At 41.6% G+C, this 21,475-nt stretch overlaps 1 protein-coding gene across 8 annotated transcripts in view; it reads left to right on the top strand.

The window, feature by feature from the left end:
* Nucleotides 1–21,475, top strand: part of LOC5507846 (thrombospondin type-1 domain-containing protein 4) — a 41,421-nt gene that overhangs the window by 17,421 nt on the left and 2,525 nt on the right. For 5 of the 8 annotated variants that reach the window (XM_048727700.1, XM_048727697.1, XM_048727696.1 and 2 more), the window contains 14 exons: nt 2,247–2,313; nt 7,151–7,263; nt 10,268–10,367; nt 12,971–13,094; nt 13,729–13,865; nt 14,199–14,304; nt 14,868–14,954; nt 15,596–15,771; nt 15,945–16,761; nt 17,255–17,384; nt 17,920–18,142; nt 18,546–18,722; nt 19,332–19,502; nt 20,419–20,598. In XM_048727700.1, the coding sequence (XP_048583657.1) occupies nt 2,251–2,313; nt 7,151–7,263; nt 10,268–10,367; nt 12,971–13,094; nt 13,729–13,865; nt 14,199–14,304; nt 14,868–14,954; nt 15,596–15,771; nt 15,945–16,761; nt 17,255–17,384; nt 17,920–18,142; nt 18,546–18,722; nt 19,332–19,502; nt 20,419–20,598 (2,604 nt within the window). In that variant the 5' untranslated portion in view covers nt 2,247–2,250. The other 3 variants (XM_048727701.1, XM_048727702.1, XM_048727695.1) reach the window with 3 other exon arrangements.

The following is a 21,475-nucleotide window of genomic DNA, read 5'->3' on the forward strand; positions in this document are numbered from 1 at the left end:
GGCTACCAATTTTACCCGGGGTAATTTTAGCTGTCTGATAATTGGTTGATATTACGTTTTGTAGAAAATGTAAAGAACTGACAGATTTTGGTAGAGGTGTTCAAATGAATACCCCTTAGGGCAAAAAAAAAAAAAAAAAAGAATTTTTGGTAAGTCAATCAAGAAAAAAAATTAGGAAACATATGTTATAAAAAAGTAAGTAAAAGGAACCGCTGAGTACAAGCACTCGGCTGAAGCCAAAATAGTTATTGTGCTTAAATAAAGTGCAGACATTTAGGTTATGCAAGTGCAGACATTTAGGTTATGCAAGCTTTTATTTATTTATTTTTTTAGTGCTTGGAGTTCTGCATTTTTTTTTAGGAATCGGCCATGCACGTTTTTTTAATTACCGCCCCTCTCCCCAAATTTCTAATGGTCCACCCCTAAATAAACGACTGTGATGTACGCGCATGTGGTACAACGGTTTCCCGCCAAAACCACAGGTAGTCAAGCAGGTGGCTCGAATGAAAAGCGCATAGTAAGTTTGTTATTCAGCAAAAAAAAAAAAAAACATTTAGAAAAAAAAGAGGTTTTGAATTGATGGTACCGAAAAACGTTTCATTCTACAACCTTCTCAATTGAATGGTAAAAATAATTGTCTCTCAATTTGAATCATAATTTTGCTAATATACCTCGAAAAGTAAGTTGATTCAAATTACTTTCCTTATGGAAATGATCACGTTTAACAAAAAATTTAACTTTACATTGTTTCAATGGTGTGTTTTTGCAAACGTTGGCAATACTTGAGGGGCCTCTTCAACCTTTGTCAGCTTGTTTTTATTGGGGTACAAACCGCAAACCGAGAATTTTACCACAGAATCTAAAAAATCAAAAAACATCTGTGGTTTTCACCTATACATTGAGTTGTAGAGTACAATGCTTCAATCTCACTTGTATGTGCAATTAGTCGACATGAACGTTTTAACAAAGGATTTTTTTTTAATCCACATTCACAAAAATCCACATTCCGAAAATATACGGATTTGATTTTTTTTTTTTTATTCGAGTCGGAGTTCGACCTTCTGGTGTGGCCACACCAAATGTGTCTGGGTCTATGACGTAGAACGAATCCACGCTCTCTAGCTGATTGCGTCAACGTGCGGGATGGTCAGAGTTGGCGCGCACCCTCCCCACCCAGGATTCTCCAACATCGTCACAGTGTACATTCTTATCATAGCTTTCACAGACGAACGAATATATGTGTCAATTTATGCCGTGGGTTTTCAGATGGTTTGAGTCTGTAGCGAAGTGAATTCCTCTCAGACCTTTGTTCAGTGTATTAGCTTGCACTGACTGGCAAACTCAGTTGCATGTATGAACAGGGTTCCTTATAAACAGAGCACGCTACTGTCATGGGGTACAACACACGAACATGTTATGACTATATAAGCATGATAAGTCAATGACAATAAAAAGGTCCTACTCCTAAATAATACTTTAAACAAACACAAAAAGAAAAAGAAAACCAGAAATGCGTTTTGAGAAATATCTGCCATATGAGATAAAATTTGAAGATGCTAGTTAATAATTAAGGAAAGTAAATCTGTGGTTAAAATGGGAGAGCAATTATATCATCGTCACACATGTTGAGTAAGAACTCAGACGAGACATAGTCTAATTTGTGGTCGAGTCTGGGAAAAGAGAGAAAAATTATTTATAGTGAATTTCTCCTCCCAAAAGTACAGCGTTTTTTTCCATCTGTAGTGCAAATTGTATTGAGGACTAATGGCGTTGCACACTGGGTAGCGTTCTGCCTCGCAGCGCTAGTAAGGGCTTTCCCTTGCATAGTTCTCTTTGTCTATGAAATCGTTAGCAAGCATACCAAGCTAATTAGATTGTAAGCAAGCCACAAAAGCTTAACACATCTTTACGTTTTGTCCCGAAGGCTTTTTAATCAACCGACTGAACTACCGTCTGGACCGTCCTTTTGCACTTATGCGTTTCGTGCCAGATCAAAAAACGTGAAAGGATTCACACAGAGTACAGAGAAACCGCGAACAATGGCTTTTTATTCAACCCAGTAGGGATTCAAGACTAAGGGGCACTTAGACTTGCGTGCAAAAGGATTATTTTGGTGAGAATTTGACGTGGAGTTGTTGGAATAAGCCAGAAGCGAGTGCGAGAAAGCATGGCTCCCAGAGCTCATGTTACGAACAAAATCAGTTGATTCACAGGTGTAGACATTTGAACTATGTGTTCTCTTTCAGCAAGATGACCTTTCTACGATTGTGGATTTGCTTGTGCGCAGGTTTCACCAGTTCGTTAGGTTTCCAGGTGAGTTCGCTAGAATAAACACTTTTCTGACGGTATTATACGCAAGTATGTTATAGCAGATTTAATGGTTTTACCTCTCAATATATACGAATCAGAGACGACTTTAGAACGGGCCGCTTGACAGCAAAACAAAACAAATATTTCGTATCCAGCTCATTTTGGCTTAGAATAAAGTAATTTTAAGTTATAGTTACATCAAAAGAATTAAAGAACACCGCACCATGATTAAATGAAGTTGAACGCAATTTAATGCCAAGCTGTTTAAGGTAACAGGTTGTTTGAAATATAATTCCGTGCACCTTTCGTAAAACGGGTCGTTGATTTTGAGCGACGTATACAGATGACAGATCAGCAATAGAACGCTCTCAAGTCAACACATAAAGCTTATCAAATCGACAAAAATGAATGGACGGCAGTTCCTTTTTACGAAAATTAGTAAAGCACAAAAAGGATATAATTCTTAAAATGGAAAGCCAAAAAGTTCCTGTTATATATATATGTATATATAATGATGATATATAAGCTCCACGAATTATTTAATTGCGATCAAATAAACGCGGCACGTGGGTTAAAAACAACATAGTATAAGCAGTTTCAAGAGAGACTTGGTCATTGTTTTCCGATCTAATTATGTATCGACCATTTTGTAATGTTTGCATTTTTTGCTACTTTAGTGAATAATCAATATCTCTTAAAGAGTAAAACAATTCTAGTACATTAAGATGTATTCAGATTAGTGAGAAAATTATGGGTTTAAGTGAATGAGAGTAATTGACGCATGAATACATCAACGGATATTGAACTGGACAACAACCATCACTTCCTGTAGGAATGTTACCGACCCAGCAAATAGAAATCAACTGCAGTTGGCAATTTCGTACGAAATTCTCGAGGTCAGCCTCTTTCGTAGAAAGTGACTTAACCAAACAAATCTTAAACTTTTTTAAAGGATGCTTAGGACCCCCAACTCGCTAGCCATGGCGGCTGTCGAATTCAATTAACTTAAATACGAGTTTGTTTTCCCAAGTTAGATCATCCATGGCCTTGACCTGTTGAACTCGAGCTCTCCTGGGGCCTACAAGAGAAATGTTGATTACCCACTTTTCGGCACATAGAATGCAAAAAGGAGGTTTAATATAGACTCCGGAAGTGTGTATTGATTAATCAAAATAGGCATCGCTCCGGTGAGCCTTTTGAATCTACGGGGTTTGAATAACCGGTGTTTGATTTATTATATATTCCGCGTTGAATTGTGTTTCGACAAGTGAATTACATCCGATAAACGAACAAACAAAGAGTTTTCATGGGTGTCTCTCGACCCTGTGGAACCACTACAAACAAACACAAATAGCGAAGCAACAACAATAAAAAAAATTTTGCCACTTAGGACGATTGACCTGCAATTCTCAGTAACAGTACTTAAAGATCAACACACATAGAACCACTGAGGACACTGGCCCTGTGGTACCATTCTCAGTGACAGTACTTAAAGATCAACACACACAGAACCACTGATGACGCTGGCCCTGTGGTACCATCCTCAGTGACAGTACTTAAAAAGTAACACACATACAAGGACACGGGCCTGCATTACAAAGGTATGACAAAACCTCCTCAAAGTGGACAGAAGGATACGAGCATGCATTACAAAGGTATGTCAAAACCTCCTCAAAGTGGACAGAAGATACGGGCCTGCATTACAAAGGTATGACAAAACCTCCTCTAAATGGACAGAGGGATACAGGCCTGCATTACAAAGGTATGTCAAAACCTCCACAAAGTGAACAGAAGGATACGGGCCTGCATTACAAAGGTATGACAAAACCTCCACAAAGTGAACAGAAGGATACGGGCCTGCATTACAAAGGTATGACAAAACCTCCACAAAGTGGACAGAAGGATACGGGCCTGCATTACAAAGGTATGACAAAACCTCCACAAAGTGGACAGAAGGATACGGTCCTGCATTACAAAGGTATGACAAAACCTCCTCAAAAAGGACAGAAGGATACGGGCATGCATTACAAAGGTATGAAAAAACCTCCTCAAAGTGAACAGAAGGACACGGGCATGCATTACAAAGGTATGTTAAAACCTCCTCAAAGTGGGCAGAAGGACACGGGCATGCATTACAAAGGTATGACAAAACCTCCACAAAGTGGACAGAAGGATACGGGCATGCATTACAAAGGTATGACAAAACCTCCACAAAGTGGACAGAAGGATACGGGCCTGCATTACAAAGGTATGACAAAACCTCCTCAAAGTGAACAGAAGGATACGGTCCTGCATTACAAAGGTATGACAAAACCTCCACAAAGTGGACAGAAGGATACGGGCCTGCATTACAAAGGTATGACAAAACCTCCACAAAGTGGACAGAAGGATACGGGCATGCAATACAAAGGTGTGACAAAACCTCCACAAAGAGGACAGAAGGATACGGGCCTGCATTACAAAGGTATGACAAAACCTCCTCAAAAAGGACATAAGGATACGGGCATGCATTACAAAGGTATGACAAAACCTCCTCAAAGTGAACAGAAGGACACGGGCCTGCATTACAAAGGTATGTTAAAACCTCCTCAAAGTGGGCAGAAGGACACGGGCCTGCATTACAAAGGTATGACAAAACCTCCACAAAGTGGACAGAAGGATACGGGCCTGCATTACAAAGGTATGACAAAACCTCCACAAAGTGGACAGAAGGATACGGGCATGCAATACAAAGGTGTGACAAAACCTCCACAAAGAGGACAGAAGGATACGGGCCTGCATTACAAAGGTATGACAAAACCTCCTCAAAAAGGACATAAGGATACAGGCCTGCATTACAAAGGTATGTTAAAACCTCCTCAAAGTGGGCAGAAGGACACGGGCCTGCATTACAAAGGTATGTTAAAACCTCCTCAAAGTGGGCAGAAGGACACGGGCCTGCATTACAAAGAAATGACAAAACCTTCTCAAAGTGGACAGAAGGATACAGGCCTGCATTACAAAGGTATGACAAAACCTCCTCAAAGTGAACAGAAGGATACGGTCCTGCATTACAAAGGTATGACAAAACCTCCACAAAGTGGACAGAAGGATACGGGCCTGCATTACAAAGGTATGACAAAACCTCCACAAAGTGGACAGAAGGATACAGGCCTGCATTACAAAGGTATGACAAAACCTCCTCAAAGTGGACAGAAGGATACGGGCATGCATTACAAATGTATGACAAAAGCTCCTCAAAAAGGACAAAAGGATACGGGCCTGCATTACATAGGTATGACAAAACCTCCTCAAAGTGAACAGAAGGATACGGGCATGCATTACAAAGGTATGACTAAACCCCCTCTAAATGGACAGAGGGATACGGGCCTGCATTGCAAAGGTATGTCATTAGTTCGAGGACAGGGCGTCGTCGTACAGGACGTAGCCCAAATAACATGCTCCTCGATGTAACTGATCAAATCGTACGCGTGGCTAATAGACTCGACTCTTGATCATTAGCGATTGAATTCCGGAATGAGACTTACTTCTTGTCTGTCCGCGTGTCTGTATCAAGGACGTGTTGTCTTATATTGATCCATTTGAAATGGCGAACTCGTGTAAGCTAAAAACAAATCCTAATTTGATTTTGAAAATACGTCGCATCACATTCAATAAGTAGTAACGTTTGTAAAAAAAAAAACTCAAAAATCGATGGGTGATAGTTTATCGATGTTTGCGGTAGCCTGCTAGCCGGCTCGTCGGTGTGTGTTGTGCGTGTTTCTTTTTTCTTTTCTTTTTTTCTCTCCTTTTTGGAAATTACTGTTTTCGGAGTTTTAGGATTCCTGTTTCGCGCTACTCGCCACAGGAACCCAGAATCAACACAAAAGAGAGCTGGCTAGCGGGTTTTATTTGCGATTGCTTTTAGCATCGGTCTGCGGTGGTCCATTACCATTGACGCTTGTCAGACATGTTGAAGCCACGAGTTGTGCCTCAACCGGGGCGAGAACCATCATGCTTTGCCAGACATGCTTGAACAAAAACATCCATCATGCTTTGCGCGTCATGCTTGAACAATAGTATCCATCTTGCCTTGCGCGCCATGCTTAATCAATGAGACCAATCGGAACATTTTAAAAGAAGCCGAATGCTCATAACTTATCTCTGGAAATACAAATTTTTATTTTATTTTTATTTTAAGGCCATGTGAGTGAAATTGGCAGTGATATATGGATGAATTAACGTTCCCATTGAAAGTTTGCCGAATTATTATTATTATTGTTATTATTATTATTATTATTATTATTATTATTATTATTATTATTGTTATTATTATTATTATTATTATTATTATTATTATTATTATTATTATTATTATTATTATTATTATTATTATTATTATTATTATTGTTGTTGTTGTTGTTGTTGTTGTTGTTGTTGTTATTGTTGCTGTTATTATTATTATTATTATTATTATTATTATTATTAATTTTTTCTAAAATAAGCAAAATTGGTAGGTTTGGTTTGCTTCTCATGTCTCTTTAATTCAACACCAGGAGGTCTCTTTTATTGGTTCATTAGCGCATTTAAGTATATAAGTACCTTGGGAACCGCCATCTCCCCCACTAAACACATCATGGCATTTAGCGGCCAACACGTGTCTTTCCGCCCGCACACATGCGGTCAAGCACGGCTTCTTTCATCGCGTTGGCTGTGATTTCGTCTTTTGCTTGTGGGGTTTATTTTCATTTAAAGACTTTATTTTCTGGCGTTACGGGCGCCGCCATTTCAGTGTTTACTTTACTTATTGAGTCCAACCTAATCATTGTGTGTGACGGAATGTATGAATTGTGTATTTCAGTGGGGAGGCCTAGGCGCCGGTCAGTGGCAGTCCTGGAGTCAGTGGTCGACTTGCAGTCGGTCATGCGGAGGAGGAACCGCCATCAGAAGGCGCAGCTGCGACAGCCCTGTCAGGTGAGACATTCCCCCCTTCCTTTCTCAGGCGGGCACTTGGTACAGTGGGGTCATGAGACCTAATTCTAGCACATGTTTTATACGAAGATATGTCAAAATTTTCAAACATTTCTTTTGAAGTTTCAAACATTACTTTTGAAATTGTCCTTTGTGTTTTCGGTCATCATCCTATAACAAGATTAAACATCTCAAGCATGTCCTTATAACAAGATTCCATACCATATGTGACCTGGGAAAACATATACAATGAGTTTGAAATTCTGTGCAAATACAAAGAAATCCCGTGGTCAGGGAAAAAACTTTCGCGCACGGGCCAAAATAGAGTACGGAAAATGCCTATAAGACGCCCCTCTCTCCTCAAATCACGTGCCCTATTCCGTTCACCACGAATCGTAAATCGAGAGCCAGAAGTCGAAAGTGCTGTTATCGACTATTACATGCATATTATAACAGATTTCAGAAAAGTTCAATGATTTTCTCAATCTAGAGAGATCGCCTAAAAAAGTCATGTTCCCTTTTCTTTTCTGGCGTTCATCTTTGCATATTGTATACCAAGAACACTCGTTCCTACAGACATACGCCTAGCTCTCCATGGACTATCGAAAGAAGGACAATAGATTTTGCAGACCTAAAATATGACTATAATGTAGAAATTGAAATTGAATTCAGAGCTACTAGATGATTTAGGCACTGTCTTAAGCGGAGCCCAGCATTTTTGCCCTTATCTATAAAGTACAACAATTGTGAGTTAGATATCCAAGAGCTGTTTACAATTTTTTAAACTACCACAAGTGTTATGGATATATTGCTTATTTCAAAATTATTGCATTGCGCAATTTATATCGAGTAAAGTTAAAAAAATATAGTTTATCATATAATACAGATAATAATACTAAGTTGAAACGATAAAAATGCGCTGTACAAAATATAATCGTGCAATGTATAGATTTTCTAAATTCAAAACACTATCTGTGCCATTGGAAAAAATGTTTTAGGCTTAATAGATAAAATATTATTAGAAGAAACAATCTTTATTCTTACGTATATACGAATAATATTTTCGTATCACCCAGCCCAGGTTTTCCAAAATACCAAAATACCAAAATGTTAGGTTTGAGCAATCCTTGTGATTTCAAAACTATTAAATTGTATTTGTATAATTGAAGTACACTTTCTTTTTTATAAGAACCTTTTTTATAAGAACGTCCAGCCTGAGATTTCAACGAATTTTAAGAACATGCTAAGAATGCTTATAGTTATAACCTTATTGCTATTTATCATTAGTCTTATTCTCTTTCTAAAAATTCATTGGGTATTTTATTCTTATATTCACTAAAATTTAAGAACATCGTTAAGAAAATATTCAGCCTTAAAATTCCATGAAAACTAACGGCCCAGCCTCAACTGAAAATAGATTTCGAATGTAGGTCAACGGCAAAGAGTCTTTCTTAACGGGGAAAAGTCTATTATAGTGGATTTGGCAGTTCGTTGATAGAATGTTTTGTCGTAAAAAATAAATTTCGATATAGCTGTCAAACACTACTATGTAAGCCTTGAACTCGATAAATCTCATTTGGATGTGAAACAAGATACTAAAAGCTTTAAAATAAGGTGCCTGAATCTCTGTCGAAAGTAAAAGGAAATTCTGTTATCAATTACACTAGCAAATCGGGCGCGCTGGTTGAATGGACGTTTGCCGTAAAATCAATTTTAGATAATTTAATGTACCATGAAATATATTCACATGATACCGGACTTGCCTCTGTTATTTAGTGTGCCAAGTTTATATCTGATTTGATCCAAAACAGAATAGGAATATAATACAGGGAACAGAACAGAACAGGGGTGCGAAATCCGAAAAAGTGGACCTAATATTTCTGGGGGGAAGGAGTGAGTTTTCTGATAAAAATCTGACCTCTGCCGAGAAGAAAAAGGGGTTTTTATGCCTTTGTAGTATCTCCACAGGACGTTTATTGTCGCATCTGGCTACAAATAAGTTTTATTTATGAATTGATGACATACCAGAGAGATCTAGCTGATGCTTCATAGTGTTGTCTACAAATAGTACGTCTATTGAGAACCGGAAGTGGACTTTCGGCCGTTGTGGGGGAGGGGGGGGGTGCGTTCGCACCCCCTGCACCCCCTTGGGTACGGGCCTGACTTTAATCACACTACCCCATGCCATATTCAAGAGAGTCCATATTCTTTAACCTATACTACTTCATCGACAAGTCCCTCTAAAGTTGAGTCATCGTCTTTCGGTTTCCGATTCAGCGTCTTGTACTTCTGTAGGGTTTCCAGAATGCTTTCGCCTTATACAAGTTCACCTTCCTTAGGGCTAGGAGCTCACCATATAAGACTGAACTCACATTTCGCATATTTTTACAGTCTTTCATAAGTTCTTATAAGCTTTGGCTTTGTAGCATTTTTTTTTTGTACGCGCGCGTTCTCACTTTCGCGCCATTCAATTTTCGACCAATGAGAGGCGCTAGGGGCACGGACACGGGAAAATCCACAGGAATCCTATCGTGACCACGGGAACGTTATCGTATAGCTATATACCACTTTTCTATAACTATGGGGTTTCGCAGGGGCTCCGCTATTATAGTCGAGACCAAGATATTCCAATAGTCCAGTTTCGAATTTCATGTGGCCGCTGTAAATAGTCACGAAGGACTCATAAATACAGTTTGAACCTCCGTTTTATGATAACCGTTAGCTTGCTGACGCCAAACGTGCAGTGTCCTTTAACAGCACATGGACCCTTGACCAATCAGAACGCGCGATTGACGAGTGTCGTTGTATAACTTGTATTTCTACTATTCTTGTTTTGTCTGCCGCTTTGTATCCGCACAGACTTTTAAGCTATGTAGGCGTGAGTCCTCCTACACGGGCATTTTGCTCTTGGGTCAATCTCTAGGGAATACTGTTTGAATGAGATAAATGTAACATTAATCGTCTCGGAAACAAACCGATGACTGACAACTTCCGGTTTGTTTTGCAGCAATAGACACTATCCCCAGTTTATATTGAAAATCTACAGACAACACAACAGAGGGAATTGTAGAGGGTCAGACGTGGAGTATACGACTTGCAACTTAAAGGTTGGCCAGGGAGGATGGGAGATGGGGAGGTGATAGAAAGGCTAGGGCGGGGGAGGAGGGGGGTGCAACGGCGATTATGCAATGATGGGGATCAGTCATTGATGCCGGAGTGATGGTGGTGGTGGTGATGGTGATGGTGATGGTGATGGTGATGGTGATGGTGATGGTGATGGTGATGGTGATGGTGATGGTGATGGTGATGGTGATGGTGATGGTGATAATCACACGATGGTGGTCATTCCGCAATTCCTTTAAAAAAATTCGTTTGGTTGGATAAGACAGGGTGCAAATAGAACCACTAACTGCGTTGGGTTTAAGCGTCTTTTTGAATACCGACTGAGCTTAGACTGTCTGGGGCATTGTAGAGCATGGTTAGCTGCCAAGTGCTGTAGAGTCTGCATTCCCGAAAACAATCAGAGTTAAAAACCCAATTATCTCTAACGCGTCCCAATGACACAGACAGAATAAAGAAGCAGTTGCCGAGGAGTATAGTCTGGATTCGCTCATGCAAAACGAATCATTGGTATAAGAATAAAGCCGGATAGTCCATTCGGCAGGCTGGCAAACAAACATTCATTGACCTTATAATCCATCACGACATCTTAGGACACTCTCATTTCCAGCCCCAGACAGATCAGGCAGAGGGTTACCAAGCATTGATTAACAGCGGCGCAATTCGCCTCTCGTGTCACCGGGAGCTTTGGCAGGAACATGTATCACGTCTTGTTGATGTCTCTACTATTGAGCCTTACAGGGCTCGGTTCACCCTCTGCAGTTAGCGTTCACGAGACGTTCGAGTTGAGAAGGAAAATGCGCGAACTCCTACAAAACGAATTGCACACAAAAAGCCTTGCAAAGAGCTTAAAGGATCAATACTTGCAGGACCTGAAAGTAATCGCCTCCGTCGGGTTCCTGACGTCTTCACAGAGACCCAATGCCTTCTTTGTGGATAGCGACGAGCGTGCAGCCCTCACTAAAGCGGCCAGTAGCTCGTGGTTCCACTGTCTTCTTGCTGGGGTTTGTGTCGACTAAGTTCCCTGATTATATAATACTAACGTCTTTAATGGTAGATGCAAACATGTTATCTTGCTGGGGTCTGTATTGACTTCCTTCATTCTGTTGCCTGATTGTATGATACTAGCATCTTTATTAGCAGATATAAACTGATTGATGATTCAGCAAATCTGTTTATTAAGCTCTTGTGGTATAGCTCAAAAAAGCAATTACGTTCTTCTTTGACCTGGGCTTGAAGTTTTGCCCTTTGCTAATCTGCAAGTATTTTTAATGCCAAAGTCTGTCGAATAACGATATCCCTTCGCTGCCTCCTTCAAGGTTACATTAAGTAATATGGAAAGCCCTTACTATAAAATGCTTTCTTTTCTTAGTGTTTATTGCCTGAATAACTCAATACGCTGATCAAGTAAAATACTGTTGGGCGCTAAACGGTGTTGTGTGTTGAAGTGTTAATCTCTTAGTGTTGACATTTATAAAAAAAAACCAAACAATCCTTGCTCAAGATACGACTATCGCACTAATCCTGCATTACATTCATTTTCTTGGACCTGTTCTATCGTTTTATTTATATTGTACCTTGAAATCTCCTTAGATACTAATATTTCAGTCTTAGTCGCCATCTCTCAAAGTGTTTATATAACGCTTGATACTTCTAGCATGTGATCTGAATTGCTAAAACTTTGGAAATATGTCTTATATTTAATTATATGAGAAACAGATAACTTAACCCCTTTATATTTTATATCACCAAGTAAAATCGCTTAGATACTATCTAATTGTCTTGGCCTATCACTTGACCTACTAAATGCGTCACTGTATAAAGCTTGCCAACTAAGATAAAAGGTGATTCATTATGGTTAAGAATCGTGCGGCTCACGATGTCACTCAATGATCCGTAACGCTTGAGCACCCATCACGCTTATGACCTGTCGCCGATTTTTGCCGCTTCAAAAACTAAAAAATTCTTACGAATATTATTAAAACTTCAGTTTGTGCAAAAATATAGTACATATATAAAATTTCATAGTTCATGTTCTTGTGATTTGCTGATATTTTTACAGTAACGTTGAGCAGCGCTAGTGATGATGACAGGGATGGTGTTAGATATTGATGTCCAAGATTGCTGATCTTGACGTTGATGATGTCCGTGTTGTCATGGTGATGATGTAATGACATGTCACTGTCAATATGTTCCGCCAATCAGGGCATATGGATCTTCAACGTCATCCGCTGTCCAGAAGGGCAATGAAAAAGGAAATGATAGTGTTGCTTTTAAGTGATGGTGGATGATGATCATCATGATAATGATTATTTTCAAAGACGAGATTATGATGGTGATGGTAGTGCCGATGATGATGATTGATATGTGGTGGTGATGATGATCATAGATGTAGGTAAAAAGACTTGCTGAAGTGGGAGGGGGGAGCTTTAGTCTTCCTTCTATTTGCTGGGGAAGGCGCCATGTTCATATGTCTTGAATTCCAGATCTAATGGAGGGGGTGGCTTTGCCGTGCCCTAATGATAATGATGATCAGGGGTGATTATTGTGACGTTATTCCAATGACACACTTTGCTCTTGGTGTTTGTAGGACTGTCCTGTTGCCCTTGTCGTAACACGCGGAGATGCAGTACGAGCACGAGCTGAACAGTGCGCCAGTTTTAACGGAACGTCATTCAATGGACGCTTCTTCTTTTGGGTCCCTTATTTACGGGGTAAGCAAGTCTGCGTTAGATCCTAAAGTTGTGGTGTTGGATCACATCAAGAATACAGTCAGTCCTGAAAGTACGGCATAGTAGAGACGCGACTGTAACTTACATTTCCCTTAAGTTGTGTTTTGTACAATATGCTGGCCCAGACTTGACGAACAAAACGTGCTCTCAGGCTCTTACTCGGTGTTTTTCATGAAGTATCGGACCGTGGCCGCCACCGTGGTTTGGTTTGGATGCGTGCGAGCAAGATGAAAGCACGGTTTGACCTATCTCGAAAAGCACATGCCAAACAAACGTCGAGCAAATATCTGAGCACCGAACGAAAACCGAGCAAACACCAAGTAAAAGAGTTACTAGGCCGTGCTTATGTATTCTTACAAGGACCGTGCTCGATTACCATACAAGATCATTTACCTTCACGCTCAATTCTATCTTTTTTTCTTAGTGTTGATCTTTATCCGCACAGACTTTTAAGCTATGTAGGCGTGAGTCCTCCTACACGGGCATTTTTTCTCTTGGGACCATCTCTAGGGAATACTGTTTGAATGAGATAAATGTAACATTAATCGTCTCGGAAACAAACCGATGAGATATTCCAGTAATGTAGTGATGACGAAGTATTTTTTTTCTTTTTAAGTCAAAGACAGTCGCGAGTGTGAGCTGAATTGTCTCGCAAAAGGACACAAATTCTTCCTTCGTCTCAAGCCTCACGTGGAAGACGGCACGCCATGTTTATCAGACTTGAAGAAAATCTGCATCAAGGGAAAATGTGAGGTAAGGAGAGAATCAGACTTGAAAAAAATATGTATCAAGAGAAGATGTGAGGTAAGGAGAGTAACAGACCTGAAGAAAATCTGCATCAAGGGAGGATGTGAGGTAAGGAGAGAATCAGACTTGAAAAAATCATCAACATTCATATTTATCATCATCATCATCATTATCATCATCATCAACAACATCATCATTATTATTATGGACTGCTATCTCTCTTCTATTTTCTTTCCCTACATAACCTCCCCCTTTGCTTTTTTAGTCTACACTTTTGACTCTCGACAGATGCCTTACACCTGGTAAAGTGGGATTGATCCCTTTATATTGCATTTCCAGGACCCACCTCACGGATGCGAAGGAGGAAAATGTTTCAGGAAATCAACACGGATTGGAGAAAGAAGATTTGGTCTCTTTACGTCTAAACAATCTTCTGGGAATCTAGGTAAAATGACTCCAAGCGCTGTCGGATTTAAGGATGATTTCATGGATTCAAAAGAAATACCCTTTTAAAAATGCCCTTGCCAGTCACACCTCTGTTATTGTTTTTATTTATTATTAAAGGGTATATAATGTGCTAAAATCTCAAAATAACCATCTAAAAACAAAGTGTAATACTTTCGACAATTCAGTTTAAAAACATATCGCACTGGCTTTCCCAAATCAGCTGATGGAAATGAATGCTATTTGCACACTTGGTATTTTGCTAGGATGACAAAATGGCGGCTGACGGGAGGAGAAAGTTTAAGGGCTCGGTTCATTTTGATATAAGTTCTATCAATTGAACTGCCCGTCACTGACAGACGATAAGTGTCTTCAGTTCCAAACGCTGCAAGACCCAAAGTTATCCTTTGGTTTACCTCGCCTCCTTAACTTAGACTTCTGGTTTTGGTTATTACAGTAAAGACTTCGTTATTACATGGTTATTACAGTAAAGACTTCTGGTTTTGGTTATTACAGTAAAGACTTGGTTATTACAGTAAAGACTTCTGGTTTTGGTTATTACAGTGCTTGGGTACAACCCCGTGATCACCATTCCATCGGGGTCAACGAACATCAATATTACAGAGATGCGTAGGAGTAAGAACTACCTCGGTAAGAGAAATGCAAGACAGAGCACATATTGAGGGAAAGAGAAAAATGCTATGAAGTTTAATGAAACGAGTATGAGATAAAGTTATGTTAGGATAAGAAATTGAGGGAAGAGATAAGAACATAAAGAAAGGAAACACATTTAACGTTGTTTTGGCAACGTGCAAGGGTCCTTTTATATATTGTAAAGGCATTAGGCATTAGCATGCAAAAAATAGTAAGACAAAAATTTAGAAAATAATAAAGGAAGGCGAAAACAAAAATGAAATAGAATAAAGAGCAAAAGTCGTCGTTTTTTTTTTGTAAACACAACTATTTTCTAACCCGATATTTCACAGCTATCAAGTCGCACGAATCTGATAAATACTTTCTAACCCGATATTTCACAGCTATCAAGTCGCACAAATCTGATAAATACTTTCTAACCCGATATTTCACAGCTATCAAGTCGCACGAATCTGATAAATACTTTCTAACCCGATATTTCACAGCTATCAAGTCGCACGAATCTGATAAATACTTTCTAACCCGATATTTCACAGCTATCAAGTCGCACGAATCTGATAAATACTTTCTAGCCCGATATTTCACAGCTATCAAGTCTCACGAATCTGATAAATACTTTCTAACCCGATATTTCACAGCTATCAAGTCGCACGAATCTGATAAATACTTTCTCAATGGAAACTGGGTGATCGATCTACCTCGAGGCTATCGTATCGCAGGAACCAAGTTCTACTACAAACGGCCAAAAAGAAACCAGAAGTTTAACGAAGCCGTAATCTCGAAAGGACCGATAAACATGGATCTGGATATAATGGTACGCAAGGACCAATTGGAAAATGTGATGTCATGTCACTGTTAATATTTTTCCGCCAATCAGGACATATGGATCTTCAACCTCATCCGCTGTCCAGAAGGACAGTTAAAAATAATCTATGAAGGCGTCAAACCAAACATTAAATATTCAGTGTCTTCACCTTTTCATTTCAGATAATCTATCAAGGCGACGAGCCTAACATTATGTATTCATACAACTTGCCTCCTCGTGGACCTTCGGGCAGACGTCGGGCTCCCCGACCACCCGCCGAACCTAAATTTGGTGGCACGGACGTTCTTCCGAGATATAGCAACAAACAGACATTGCTCCCAGCAGAGAAACCTCCGCTACCCGGGGGAGGAGGATTTATTCCGACTCGTAGAGGAGTGCCTAACCCAAGACAAGGAGGGCCAAACCCGGGCCTTAACAATCGAGAACCTGGAAGGGGGAACCTGGGAGCACCTTATCAAGAAAGGCCAAACCCGGGACCTGGACTTGGCAGGCCAAACCCAGGCTTTGGTAGACCTAACCCGGGACTTGGAAGACCTAATCTGGGACTTGGTAGACCTAACCCGGGACTTGAAAGACCTAATCTGGGACTTTGGAGGCCTAATCCGGGATTTGGAAGGCCGAATCCGGGACTTGGAGGACCTAATCAAGGACTTGAAGGACCTAATCCTGGATTCGTAAGGCCCAATCCTGGACTTGGAAGACCTAATCCAGGACTTGGAGGGCCTAATCCGGGATTTGGAGGGCCTAATCCGGGACTTGGAGGGCCTAATCCGGGACTTGGAAGGCCTAATCAGGGATTTGGAAGGCCTGATCCGGGACTTGGAGGGCCTAATCCGGGACTTGGAGGTCCTAACCCAGGATTGGGAGGGCCTAACCCAGGAACACCAGATTCAGGATTTGGAGGGTCCCCTCCAAAGCTTGCGGCGTACAGATGGGAGCTGGCGGGATACTCAGAATGCTCGCATCCGTGTGCAGGCGGTAAGATGTTTTATCAGACAGAACGGCGGGTTGACGGACTGACAATAAACAGACAGAAAGGCAGATTGACGTACGGACAATAAACAGACAGAATGGCGGGTTTACTGAAGGAAAATAAACAGACAGAAAGGCAGGTTGACGTACGGACAATAAACAGGCAGGAAGGCGGGTTGACAGACGGAAAATCAACAGACAGAAAGGCGGGTTTACGGAAGGGCAATAAACAGACAGAAAGGCGGGTTAATAGACGGACAATAAGCAGACAGAAAGGCCGGTTGACGGAAGAACAATAAACAGACAGAAATACTGGTTTACGGACGGACAATATAAGAAATACGGACGGACGAACAATAAAAAGACAGAATGGCGGGTTAAAAGACGGACAATAAACAGACGGATGGACGAACGGACAGAGAGACAGAAAAAGAAAACAGAAAGACGGATAGACTGCCCAAAGGTTGGTTTATACTAAAAGTCGTTGTGGTTTTCTCAGGTCTGAAGTCAGCCTTTTACCAGTGCATTAGATCTATTGACAACGTTCGAGTACAAGACTCCTTGTGTACCGAGATAGTCGCTAAGCCGGACCGACGAAAGGTGTGCAACATACAGCCTTGCCCTGCAAGGTAGGATGGATCATGGCTTCCCCACTTCTATTATAGTTCAGTTCTAGATCATTCCCTACCCAGTCAACGTGTACTGGATCAGCACAGGTTTTGCATCGCTGGTGTCGAAGTCGATAACTCTGGTCTTCTTGGTCAAGCTATCGGAGATGACAGTTATGACAATTATTAAGTGGTACCTCTTTTTCCTTTTTTTTTTAAATGGTACAAGTGCAAACATAACAGAGAATGAGAATTAAAATGAAGCCACCCGAAAGTGTGGAAATAACACGTATGAGATAAGTAAAATAAACTAGAGAGTTACATTGGTCTTTCAAGAGACATTCGATCTTTTCAAAGGCTCGATTTATCGGGATTGAATCATAGAAAAGAAAAGTATTAGAAGCAATCAGGGTCAGCGGGATGCTCGAGTTGTAGAAGGTTCGATTCACAGAGAGTATATTGATGTATTTTTAGTTCAATATATTACGTTTGTATGAATAAGAAAAATGAAAGGGTAATTGACTTTCAGCTGAAAAATAATATTTCATTTTTTTAGATGGGTTCCAGGCGAGTGGAAAAAGTGCGGCAAGACGTGTGGTAGTGGTATCCAGTTGCGCAATCTTTATTGCAGGCAGAAAATGGACGTGGATGGAAGACAAGTGGATCGTAAAGTAGAAATTAACAACTGTCCTCAGTGGTCACGCCCCAAAGTGACGCGACCGTGCCAGCTTCCTCCCTGCCCACCCCCTAACGAGTGGAAAACTGGTCCATGGAGACAGGTAATACCTATGATAACAGGGGGAGGGGTGGGGATAAGTGGAAAACTGGGCCCTGGAGATATGTAATGTCTATCAAACATATGAGGGGTGGGGATGAGTGGAAAACACTAGTCCATAGAGATGATATAAATGATTATATAATGATTATAACAGGAACAGGGGGAGGGGTGGGGATGAGTGGAAAACACTAGTCCATAGAGATGATATAAATGATTATATAATGATTATAACAGGAACAGGGGGAGGGGTGGGGATGAGTGGAAAACACTAGTCCATAGAGATGATATAAATGATTATATAATGATTATAACAGGAACAGGTGAGAGGGGTGGGGAAGAGTGGAATCCTGGGCCATGTAGATTGGTAATGTCTATAATAACATTATAACGTTTTCTTTGGATAGTGCTCTGTAACTTGTGGAACTGGAATCGAGACGCGGACTGTGGAGTGTATGGATGTGGAACAGAATATCACACAGGAGGAGTCGGCGTGTTTCGAAAAGCCTAAGCCGCACACCACTCGTCGTTGTAACCCTGGCGGATGCAAGACACACTGGTTCATTGGGAGTTCTTTCACCTCGGTAAGCTATTTTACCGCGGTTGGCTAACCTCGGTTAGCTTTGTGCCTCGGTAAGTTCTTCTACCTCAGTAAGCTTTTGTTCCTTTGGAATTCTGTATTTTCCCAGATTAGTAGTGTACTTGCATTGCATCGACGGATCCACGGGGATCAAGGGGGACCAGTGACCCTCCCCCCCTTCCAATTCTACTCAGACTGATTATAAGATTTTAAATAGAAATGCATTATAGTTTTAATCCCGCTATATTATTTTTTTCACGGCATTTTGAGATAAATGGCGCTTTCTACAAAAACATTGACTGCACCTATATTCGGCGGTCATCCTCTATAAAGCCATCGTGGTCGAGCGGTTATCGTGCCTTAGAAACTTAAAGGCATAATGACCACTGAATGCAACGTTGTCTGGGGTATGAGGAGTTCAAGAGACCGACATTGTATATATTTGTAGGGACCTTAAAATTTACGACGGCGAAGAGTCAACAACGGCGCACACGTTGTATTTCACCGCGCGCTAAAAGCAAAATGTGGTAGCGCGCTGTCCCTCCGCCTTTGCTATGCATTATAACGGCGACGTATGCGAGGTCATATCTCATGAATATTTATGTGTCAACAGTGTTCAGTGACTTGTGGTTATGGCGTGAAAGAGAGACTCGTGTTCTGTGGACGGCAGGGCGGCGATGCTTTACCCGACAGTCAATGCGAGAGTAGGTATCGCCCCAGGTCCACGCAGCGCTGTCGGGAAAAAAGATGTCAGGCCTCCTGGGTCACATCAGAATGGAGCAAGGTAACACGTGACCAAAACACGTGACACATTTCATAGCCGTAGCAAGGATTTTTCGAGAGGAAAGAGGGATGGGGAAAGGAGAGGTGTAAAATCTGGTTATTCTTGAATAACAAGGAACCCATTTTTGGTAACCACGGGACACTTCTTGTGACATTGCTCACACAAAACGGGGTGGGGGGGGGGGGGGGGGTGGTCGGGGCGGAGGTGCGCAGATCTTTTGTTGTCAGAAAATCAACGGCGCCGAAGGGAATTGGGTACGCGTGCCCTCTTGCACCTGAGCCTGTTGTCCCATCTCGACAAATCAATACCAGCTTCACAAATCGGCATGCGCAGGACTAGTGTTACTTAGAGCTGTGACAAATCAATCGGAGGCCTCATATATAGGACAGGTGGAGGGTGTGCGCAGGGTGGAGGGTGTGCGCAGGGTGGAGGGTGTGCGCAGGGTGGAGGGTGTGCGCAAGGTGGAGGGTGTGCGCAGGGTGGAGGGTTTGCGCAGGGTGGAGGGTGTGCGCAGGGTGGAGGGTGTGCGCAGGGTGGAGGGTGTGCGCAGGGTGGAGGGTGTGCGCAGGGTGGAGGGTGTGCGCAGGGTGGAGGGTGTGCGCAGGGTGGAGGGTGTGCGCAGGGTGGAGGGTGTGCGCAAGGTGGAGGGTTTGCGCAGGGTGGAGGGTGTGCGCAGGGTGGAGGGTGTGCGCAGGGTGGAGGGTGTGCGCAGGGTGGAGGGTGTGCGCAGGGTGGAGAGTGTGCGCAGGGTAGGCGCGCACCCCAAAAAGGTCGTTTCTTATTAAGAAATGTTCAATGCTTTTTCCATATGACTGCGCCAATCCAACCCTGGATACACGCCTGTAGACCTTTAAGACTTAGAGCCGTGTAAGTGGTCATAGAAATCAATTCAACGCGCATTTTCTTGATATTTTAGTGCTCGGCAAACTGCGGTCAGGGCAAGCAGACACGGATCGTGTTCTGCACCAATGAGGTGCGCAATGTGCACCAGCAGGTGCCTATATACAACTGCAGGCACTCGCCACAACCCGAGAGCGAGAGGAACTGCACAATCAAGGAATGCGCGCCGGAGTGGTTCGTCACAAGCTGGCAAAAGGTAAAAACACACAGGGAGACCACCGGCGCAGGGTTCTTGGGGGTTGTCCATCACATTGACAAATTTATGCATGGTATTGTCTGAAACAATCGAGGCCATTGAAGCGAATAAAAGAACCATGTAAACCATTGTATACATTTGGACTAGTATGGTGTTCTTTGGTTGTACTTTCGCATACCCAAATAAGGGAACAGAATTCTGAAGAGATTTTAAAATCATTATTAATATTATCGTTAATTTTAAATCACCGATGCACGACGTTGTTGTCTGATTGCAGTGGTTTTGTTTTGTCCCATTTAGAGTCTTTTGTGCTAGCCTGCGTAGTAAGTATAGCCTGTGTAACAAGTAAAGTCTGCGTAGCACGTATAACCAGCATAGAAATTATAACCTGCGAAGAAAGCACGCACGCGCCTGGGAAGAAGGAGAAATTTAATTCCCCCCTTTTTTTATTCTCTTTTTACAACTTCAAGCGTAGCCAAATCGCTTTTCCTTAAAGCCGCATTGTTATCAGTTTACTTCCGGTCGATAACGTAACAATTTTCGATTTTTTTTTTACGGGAAACGCGAAAAATGTTTCAAAATATTGAAAGCAGTGTGTTTATTGGGAGTTTCTTTGAGGATGTGATTGATAATTAAGAGCGGATGGCCTGTTAAATATCTCGGATTCTAATAGATTCTTTTGTCTTTTAACCGTTGAGGTTTCCGCCCGACCTCCGGAAGTTAACTGGTGACAATGCTGCTTTAACACTTTGCGCTAAGTAAGACAGGCGACAGTGCTGAATAACGTATGCGCACGCGCGTGCTCTGGCGAAAAGCACAATCGTAGTGTTGAATCGTTCGAGTAAAGGTACGAAAGGCTGACTTCAGTTGCTGTTTT

The sequence above is a fragment of the Nematostella vectensis genome, chromosome 5, assembly GCF_932526225.1.
Source record: "Nematostella vectensis chromosome 5, jaNemVect1.1, whole genome shotgun sequence".
Taxonomy (NCBI): domain Eukaryota; kingdom Metazoa; phylum Cnidaria; class Anthozoa; order Actiniaria; family Edwardsiidae; genus Nematostella; species Nematostella vectensis.